Here is a 10,000-nt window from a genome sequence, read left to right on the forward strand (position 1 = left end):
GCAGATGAGCACATGCACCACAGAGACACATTCTCACTCACAGACACTTATGTGTAGTACGTGCACACGCACACACCCACACTCCAAAAGCACACACACACATACACACGCGAGAACGGAGACACGCGCAAACTCACAAGCACAAGCACAAGGTGTCTGCCTTTATTTCACTTTTTCGTCTTTTTCCTTTCTTTTATTCAGATATTTATATTCTTTGTTGTTTAAAAGGTATGAGTGTATGGAGTGTATATGTATGCAAGTCTATGTATGTATGTGTATTGTGTATACAAGCTACAAGCCTTAAATATATAACAGAAGAAAAATACAGACCTTAAAGAATCTGTGTAAAAACAATGATAAAACAAAACAAAACAAAAAAAAGCTTAGCAAGTTAAAAAGACAAAAAAACAACACAACACAACCCCTAGCAAATAAAAAGACAAAAAACAACAACAACAAAAAAAAACACAGCCCCCCTCAAGAAAGCCCATCTAATCCCCTCTCTCTCTCCCCCCTCAGGAGGACCTCCTGATCCACGGCGACAGCGTCTACGACATCATAGACAAGCAGGACCACGCGGCAGTGCAGGCGGAGCTCGTCAGGGGGGCGCAGACCGCCGCCGCCGCCCACGAGGAGGACCGCCTCTTCCTCTGCAGGATGAATGTGTCCAGGAACGCCCGCAGGCAGATGAGGTTCGGGGACCAGAAGGTGAGGAGGGAAGGGGTTAAGGGAACGGGGTTAAGGGAAGGGGTTAAGGGAACGGGGTTAAGGGAACGGGGTTAGGGAACGGGGTTAAGGGAACAGGGTTAAGGGAACGGGGTTAAGGGAACGGGGTTAAGGGAATGGGGTTAGGGAACACAGACGTTTTGGGGCAGAAGGCGAGGATTGGGGAGAGGTAGGTGAGTTAGGGAAGGAGGAGAGGAAGGGAGGGAGGTGAGGGGCAGGGTGGTGAGCGTAAGGAAGGAGTTGAGGGAAGGAGTTGGGAGAAAAATGAGAAATTAGGTAGGGGGGAAGAAGGAATAAGGGGAGTGTGGGTAGGGAAGGGCTTAAGGGAGAAGGATTTCGGAATAGAAAGGAGAATAAGGGTAAGGGAGTACCAAAGGGAAGGAATTGAAAAAAAGGAAAATTAGGCAATGAAAGTGAAGGTAGGGAAGGAGTTAAAGAAAGAGGAGTGGGCAGAAATGAAATAATTAGTGCATGGAATGGTAAACGGTATACATCAGGCGAGAGGAGTGACAAAAAAGATACAGAAAATAATTCTTAAATATTAGATACAGGGATGAAATTAAAAGAAACTGATAAAATTAGAGCATTAAAAAGTTCAATAAAGAAAATAAATAACAGCTGACGTGAGGGAAGCAGAAGCTGGCAAATTTTCTTCGGAGAAAATAAGAAAATATAAGGCTTTATGAGAGATTTTAGAATATTAGGGAATCAGGGAACAGGAGGAAAAAATAATAAATCGGGGAAATACAGACAATATAAGGACCTAATACTGTGAAGCGATAAGGCGAGAATTAGGGAAGAGAACCGAGTTATTGAGGAATAGGTGAAAAAATATGTCTTGAAGAAATTAAAAGGGAGATAAGAAAAGTATTCCCGAGCAGGTAAATAAAGAAAATTAAGATATATAGGAGAGGTAAGTAAAAAAAAAAAGAGAAAAAGAATCAATAACCTGTTTAGAATATTGATAGGAAGAAGGACGTTCTGGAATTATAATTGGCCTTTTTGCTTTGTTTAGATTGGAGGGGTGGGGGAGAGGGGGGGAGGGGGGGAGGGGGGTTTGTGCATCATGGTTGGAATTATCTGTGTTGTGTCATTGTGATGTATTTTTTGGTTATATTTGATTAATTTATTATTGTCATCATCATCATCATCATCATCATCATTATTATTATTATTATTATTATTATTAGCATTATTGTTGTTATTGTTGTTGCTATCATTATTATTATTATTACTATTCTTCTTATTATTACTACTATTATAATCATCATTATTATTATCATTTACATCCCTTCTACTGCTTGACATAGATCATAATTCTTGCAAACGTGACAAGGGAAAGGAGGAACCGAAAGAAGGAATAAAGAAATGCACAAAAAAAAAAAGCTTCGGCATTATTCGTGTGTATTTTTCTGTCCTTCCCTTCATATAATTTCCTTCAAGATCGAATCCCCACGAATCCCTCCCATCTTCACCCTTGAATTAGAGACAAAAGACCTAAAGATACACACCATTACTCATCTTCAAGTGAAATCCATCCCACTAACAACCGGTAATTAACTAGACGAGTTAATTACCATTTTATTATCATAACACCTTCTCATCTTCAAGTGAAATACATCCCATTAACAACTGATAATTAACTAGAGTTAATTACCACTTATTATCCTAACACCTTGTCATTCCAAATCCTGGCGAGTCTTCGTGTCATTCTCAAACCTCCCCTTCTCTCTCTCCCTCTCCCTCTCGCCCTCCTGCAGGTGGTGCTCGTCGCGGGCCACTACCTGTCGTACCTGCCGCTGTGCTCGAGGAACGAGCCCGTGTTCCTGGCCCACTGCACGCCCGTGGCCATGCCCGAGACCCGCGAGAGCGTCGTGCAGGGCGCCACCAACGTCTTCACCTCCGTGCACACGCTCGACATGAAGTTCATCAACCTGGATAAGAAGTGAGTGTCAGTTGTGGAGGTCGTTTTTGGGGGGGGGGGGGGTTAACCTGAAGGATAAGGGGGTGTGGAGGGGAGAGGAAAAGGGGGGATGGTGGTGATGGTGAAGGCGGAGTGGGGGGGGGGAAGGGAAAGGTGGAGGAGGAGGAGGAGGATTGTATTGATGGAGTATAGTGTTGGTTGGTGGTGAGGAGGAGGAGGAGCAGGGGCTAGAGGAGGAAAAGGTGGATGAGGAAGAGAAGAGAAGGAGGAGGAGGAGGAGGGAGGGGAAAAGGGGGGATGGTGGTGATGGTGAAGGCGGAGGAGGAGGACTGTATTGATGGAGTATAGTGTTGGTGGTGAGGAGGAGGAGGAGCAGAGAGCTGGAGGAGGGAAAAAAGGTGGATGAGGAGAGAGAAGAGAAAGGAGGAGGAGGAGGAGGAGGAGGAAGAGGAGGAGGAGAAAGAGAAGGAGTAGAGGAGGATGAAGAGGTGGAGAGGAAGAGTAGGAGGAAAGGAGTTAGAAGGAGGAGGAGGAGGAGGAAGGAAAAGGTGGACAAATGGGAAACGAAGGAGGAAAAGATTGTGTAGGAGGAGGAGAGAGAGGTGAAGGTGAATGGTAATGAGTGATGATGTTGAGGAGAGAGAGAGAGAGAAGGAAGGAAGAGAAAGAAGAGGAGAAGGGGAGGGAAAGGCAGAGAGAAGTGGGAGGGGAAGAGGAGGAGGATGTGGAGAAGGAGGAGGAGGAAAAATTAGGAGAAGGAGAGGGATAGAGACAGGAGGAGGAGGAGGAGGAAGGAGAGATGGTGAAAGAGCGAGAGGAGGATGAGGAGAGAGAAGATTATATCTGCAAGCATATCTTATCGCAACACTGATAACAAAAACGAGTTGTTATCTTATTATCAATTATTACGAATCACATCAGAGACAAAATGACATTATCCCCCCCTCCCCCCCCTCCCCCCAAAAAAAAGAAAATAAAAGGAAAAAAAAAACAAACGTCTAGATAGAGATAAAGTTATTATATATCACCGATCATACCTCAGATTACATTATCTCGAGGAAGCTGAAGAAAAAGAAGAAAACAAAGAAAAAAAAGAAGTTATTATATGCACCATTTCTGGTCTGAGCACGTAAGGTTGTGATGGCAGAAGACAGCGAACACTTCGGTATGTGTGTGAGCGTGTGTGTGTGTGTGTGTGTGTGTGTGTGTGTGTGTGTGTTTTGTGTTCTATTGGGACTGCTCGTCGCTAATGGGAAGAAGTGACAGTAATAATAATGATAGCAGAAGAAGAAGAAGAAGAAAAAGAGGAAGGGGAGAGAGATGAGATAGGAGAAGCGTTTATCAGCATAACAGAAATACGAAGAATAAGGAGAAGGAAAACAAATGGAAGAAATTTATCGTAAAGGCTTTGTTAAAAAAAAAAAAAAAAAAAAAAAACTGAAACAAAAGGAAATCGAATAGATAGACAAACAAACAAACACAAACACACAAAACCTAAACAAACGAAACTCTCCGATCCCCTTTCTCCCAACCAGGCGTAGGATAGAGCCCCCCCTTCTGTCAGCTGTTCTCTTGACAGCCGTAGGATCGATGTGTCCTTCACCCGGCCCCCCTCCCCCTCCCCCTCCCCCCAAGACACCTGCTGCCCCCCCCCCGCCTCGGGCCGAAGGGAAGACTGAGGGGTAATTCTCGCTTTTTTTTCAGGGTCGTATGCACCTGTGATCTGTTTGTCTGTGTCTGTCGGTTGGTTGGTAATGGTCGGCTGTCAGTCTGTCTATTTGGTCTGTCTATTTTCTGTCTGTTTGTCGGTCTGTCTGTCTGTCTGTCTGTCTGTCGGTCTGTCTGTCGGTCTGTCTGTCTGTCTGTCTGTCTGTCTGTCTGTCGGTCTGTCTGTCTGTCTGTCGGTCTGTCTGTCTGTCTGTCTGTCGGTCTGTCTGTTTGGCTGGCTGTCTGTCTGTCTGGTTGGGTCTCTGGTTGGGTGGTAATGGTAGTCTGTCTGTCTGTCTGGTCGTCTGTCAGTCCATCTGTCTGTCTGTCTGACTTGCTGGTAGAGAGAGACATTCCCTTCTCTCTCCACCCCCACCTCTTTGTCTCTCCTTTCTCGCATCCCTCTACCTCTTTTCTTCCCTCTCGCTATCTCCCTCACTACTCCTCTTCCCTTTTCGCTCCTGCCTTCATCTCTCTCTCTATCCCTCGCCCTCACTCCCCTGTCCTCCTCTTCTCCTCTCTCTCCCCCCATCCTCCCCTCCTCCCTTCTTCTCCCTCCCCCATTCCTCTGTCTCCCTCTTCCCATCCCTCCTCTTCTCCCTTCTTCTCCCTCACCCACATCCCTCCTTCTCTCTCTCCTCTCCTCCCTTCCCCCATCCCTCCCCTCTCTCTTCCCCATCCCTCCTTCTCCCTTCTTCTGCCTCCCCATCCCCCCCCATCCTTCTCTCTCCCTCTCCATCCCTCCCTCCCTCTCTCTTCCCACCTCTCCATCCCTCCCTCTCTCTTCCCCATCCTTCCCCTTCTCCCTCCTTCTCCCTCCCCCCATCCTTCTCTCTCCCTCCTCTCCCATACCACCCTCTCTCCCTCTCTCTTCCCCATCCTTCCCCTTCTCCTTCTTCTCCTTCCTCATCCTCCCCACCTCCCTTCCCCATCCCCTCCCTCTCTCTGCCCCATCCCTCCTTCTCTCTCTCCCTCCCCCCCCCCTCCCCCCGCCTCCCTCCCCCATCCTTCTCTCTCCCCATACCACCCTCTCTCCCTCTCTCTTCCCCATCCTTCCCCTCCCCCCCGCCCAGTGCACAAAGAAGCAGCATCTGTCACCCGCCGCGGCCACGCAAACACCTGCCCTTGACGAGTTAATTACCAGCTGTTATCATAACACCTTGTCGTTTCAGGTTTCTCATGGCGAGCTTCGTGTTATTTATCTTCTCTAATTCTCTCTTGTTTGTTTATTTGTGTTCTCCTTTTGTTTTGTTTTGTTTTGTTGTTTTTGTTTCGATCTTTTAAGCATTCTGCGAGGTTGCTATGATGTCAGATGTTTTTCTATTTGTCGAGTTTTTTGTTGTTTTTTGTTTTGTTTAGTGTTTTTTTTCGTATCATTTGTCTCTTATTGCGTTCTCTCATTCATTCATTAATTTATATATCTGTCTATTTATTCATTCAGCTGATTATTCATATATTGATTTTGTCTATTCTGTTTTGGTTCAAGGCAACTGTTCTATTTGTCGAGTATCTTCTTTTCTACTTCTTTTTTTAGATTTTCGGCTCGGTTTATTTTCTTGTTTTATTGTGTTCATTTTTTTCATTTTTTAGTGTTTCGTATTCTTTTAATGTTTTTTTCTGGTTTTCTTACATTCTATTTATACATGTTCTCGTTTTGTTTTATCTTTTGTTCTGTTAGGGACCCGTTTCGTTAATTCAAACGTTCTTTAATTTGTCGTGCATAATTTCCGTTCTCTCTCTCTCTCTCTCTCTCTCTCTCTCTCTCTCTCTCTCTCTCTCTCTCTCTCTCTCTCTCTCTCTCTCTCTCTCTCTCTCTCTCTCTCTCTCTCTCTCTCTCTCTCTCTCTCTCTCTCTCTCTCTCTCTCTCTCTCTCTCTCTCTCTCTCTCTCTCTCTCTCTCTCTCGCTCGCTCTCCCGGTTTAGGTTCTCGTTTCGAGACCGTGTTATCTCTTCAAATTCTTTCTTCCTATTTTATTTCATGTTTTGCTTCTCAATACATTACTTTCTCTTTTCTTTTCCTTCTTGTTTTCATTCTTCTCCTCATGTTTATTTCTCTATTTTTATTTTCGCGTTTGCTTTTTGTTCTACAAGTCAGATTTTTGTTCAACGTTTTTCTGTCTTTCTGTTCTGTTCAGTGTGCCTGTTATTTACGTGTATTGTTATAATTATTATGTAGTTATTTACGTGTATTATTATTATTATGTTATTTACGGGTATTGTTATATTGTTATTGTTATATTATGTTATATTGTTGTATTGTTTACGTGTATTGTTATTGTTCAGTTTGTTTGTTATTTAAGTGATTTGTTTAAAATCCATAATTGTTTTTATTCTGCTATTCTTTCTCTTCTTTCATCGTTCACCTAATAACATCTTCGCTTTCATTTCTGCTTTATCATTTTGTTCCTTTACTTCTCTGTTCTTCTGTTAATCGGTTGTTCATTTGATTTTGATCTAATTCCCTTTTGTCTCTCTGCTCTCCAGTTTTATATTTTGTTCTCCAAGGAACCTGTTTCGTTAAGTCAAATGTTATTTCATTTGTTATATAGAATTTTCCGTTATCTCTCTCTCTGTCTGTCTGTCTGTCTGTCTGTCTGTCTGTCTGTCTCTCCCTCTCTCTCTCTCTCCCTCTCTCTCTCTCTCTCTCTCTCTCTCTCTCTCTCTCTCTCTCTCTCTCTCTCTCTCTCTCTCCCTCTCTCTCTCTCTCTCTCACTCTCACTCTTCTCTTCTCTCTCTCTCTCTCTCTCTCTCTCTCTCTCTCTCCATCTTTCTTCCCGACATACATTAAGCTGTTATGCGAAGGCGAGCGATCCCATTTAGACCCCAATCAGCCAACTATGCAAGAGATTCGTGATGCACCGTTTGCTATTTGCTGTAAAGATCCGTGGGAATTTGTGTGGATATCGGTGGAGGAGAGGAGGAAGAGGAAGGAAGGAGAGGGAATGGAGGAGGGAAGGAGAGAAGGAGGAAGGAAGGAAGGAGGAGGGTGGAGAGGGAGGGGGGTGGAGGAAGGAGGAGGGAGGGAGGAGGAGGTGGAGGGAGGAGGAGGGAGGAGGAGGGAGGGAGAAGGAGGTTTCGAACAGGGAAGGGGGGGAGGAGGGAGGAAGGATGGAGAGGAGATAATAAGAGGGAAGAGGGGAATGAGAGAGAGAGAGAGAGAGAGAGAGAGAGAGAGAGAGAGAGAGAGAGAGAGAGAGAGAGAGAGAGAGAGAGAGAGATTTTAATAAGTTAAGTAGAGAATATTTATCAGCTCACTCCAAATTCTTCATACATTGAGGATAATTAACAAATCCAAAACAAAAAAGAAAAGCACATTAAGTTGTCCATAGTAATTGTAATTTCCACTGTTTCTATTATCAACTTAATTCATCCTTTTCATCTCTCCTTTCCTGTTCCTCTTCCTCATCTTTCCTCCTTCTTCCTCTTCCGCATCTTTCCTCATTCTTCCTCTTTCTCATCTTTACTCCTCCTTCCTCTTCTTCATCTTTCCTCCTTCTTCCTCTTCCTCATATTTCTCCTTTAGTTTCTTCTCTCTTTCCCCTTCTTCCCCCCTATTCACCTCCCCTCTCTATTCCATTTTCCTGGTTCACTTCATCCTGTCCCTCCTCCTCTCTCCTCTCCATCCCTCTCTCCCTCTTCTCTCTCCCCGCTCCCACCCCACTTTCTTCCACTGTCCCCTTTCCCTCCATTCCCCACTCCTCCTCCTCTATTTCACCTCTCCTTACTTAGCCTACTCCTTCTACGCCATCCTACCGCCCTTCTATCTGCTCCCCCTCCTCCTCTTCCCCCCCTCACCCATCCCTCCACACTTCCCATAACACCATCCCGCCTCCCTCCCCCACTACCCCTCTTTCCACCTCCCGCCTCCCCCTCCCTCTACATTCCCCCTCCTCCCTTCCCTTCCCTCTCTCCCTCCATCCCTCCCTCTACTCCCTTTCCTGCACCTCCCTCTCCTCTCTCCCCTCTCCCCTGCCTCCCTCCCTCCCCTCTACTTTTCCCCCCTCCTCCCTTCCCTCTCCCTCTACACCCACCCACTACCCCCCATCCTCTCTGCCCCCTGTCCACCTCCCTCCCTCCCCCTCTCCCCCTTTCCACCTCCCTCTCCTCCCCCTCCCCCCTCCTCCCTCCCCCACTACCCCCTTCCTCTCCCTCTCCCTTTACACCCTCCCCCCACTACCCCCTTCCTCTCCCCCTCCCTTTTCACCTCCCTCCATCCCTCCCCCTCCCCTCTCCCTCGTCAGCGGGGTCACGGCCCAGGGCAATTCCCGAGCGTTATTCCCTGTTATCCTAAATCAAGCTGAACCAACAATGGAGACTCGGCTAGTAAAACTCTTGTACGTCAGGCCAGGTCATGGCGCGGGCGGACGGAGGGGGCGGCGTGAGGGAGTGGGAGGGAGAGAGGGAGAGGGAGAGAGAGAGGGGGGAAGGGAGGGAAGAGAGAGGGGGGGAGGGAGGGAAGGAGGGAGGGAGAGGGAGATCTGAGAGGAAGGAGGGGAGGGAAAGGAAGAAGAGGAAGAGGAAGAAAGGGAGAGAGAAGAAGAGAAAGAGAGAGAGAGAGGAGAGAGGGAGAGAAGAGGGAAGAGAGAGAGGGGGGAGGATGGGAGATAAGGAGGGTGAGATGAGAGGGTGGTTTTAGAGGGAGGATAGGATAGGGAGAGGGAGGAAAGGAAAGGAGGAGGGAGGGAGAGTGGTAAAGAGGAGGGTGGGGGGGCAGCAGAAAGGGAGGGGATCTCTAAATCTGCAATCAGGAAAGTCAAGTTTTCTAATTTAGTTTTCTTTCTTTTTTTTTTTTCTTTGTCTTCTTTTTTCTGTTTCTCCCCTCCTTCGACTTTTCTCTCTTCTTTTATCTAATTCTCTCTTCTATACTTTTCTGAGGACTATATGTATCCTGTTTCCAATAATATTCTTAATATTCTCTTCGACTCTTTTCTAGGACTTTCTTATGTATCCCTGTTTCCATTAATATTTATTTTATTTTCCTTCGACTCTTCGTCTTCTTTTTGTTCTTCTGTATTTCATTTTCCTCCGATTCTTCTTTCCCCCTTTCTCTTTCTTTTTCTCCCTTTTATACCACTTCATTCTTATTTTTTCCTGTCTCCCTTTCCCTTTCTCCTTCCTCTCTTTGCTCTTATCCTCTTTTACTATTTTTCTTCTCTCTCTCTTTCTCCCTCTCATCTCTCTACACTTCTTTATATATCATCCTTGTTGCTTAACTCCCTTTTTTTCTAAGCCATTATGATCGTGAAAGAATAAAAGTTTTTTTTCCTTAAAGGTGACTTTTTAAAACATTTTTTTTTATGTTTTCGGAATCTAACATGAAAATTATAATAGAAATTCAATTATATGAAGACGAAAGGGTGTGCTTTATCAAACGCAAAGACTTGTAATTCTTTCAAAATGTCACTTATTTCTGCGATTTTCAATAAAAATCTAATTTCAAGTTTCTGTAAAACCACATTTGATTTTTATAGTTTTCCGTAATTTTCCTTCGAACTTCCATAATGTTCTAAGACTTCTCTGAAACCTTATAATTTTCTGTAACTCTGAAATTTTGCATCATGCCTTTAAAACACTCGTTAAACAAGACATAAAATGACATATAAAAGGAAATATCATAAACAAAATCTAAAAACTTCGAAAATTA

At 45.0% G+C, this 10,000-nt stretch overlaps 1 protein-coding gene across 2 annotated transcripts in view; it reads left to right on the top strand.

Moving 5' to 3' along the window:
- The window catches only part of LOC113814042 (PAS domain-containing protein cky-1), a 115,288-nt gene that overhangs the window by 87,556 nt on the left and 17,732 nt on the right, over window positions 1-10,000 (top strand). For both annotated transcript variants that reach the window (XM_070144115.1, XM_070144116.1), the window contains exons 5-6: window positions 520-708; window positions 2,487-2,671. In XM_070144115.1, the coding sequence (XP_070000216.1) occupies window positions 520-708; window positions 2,487-2,671 (374 nt within the window). The remainder of the gene's footprint in view (window positions 1-519; window positions 709-2,486; window positions 2,672-10,000) is intronic.

The sequence above is a fragment of the Penaeus vannamei genome, chromosome 31 (assembly GCF_042767895.1).
Source record: "Penaeus vannamei isolate JL-2024 chromosome 31, ASM4276789v1, whole genome shotgun sequence".
In the NCBI taxonomy this organism is placed as follows: domain Eukaryota; kingdom Metazoa; phylum Arthropoda; class Malacostraca; order Decapoda; family Penaeidae; genus Penaeus; species Penaeus vannamei.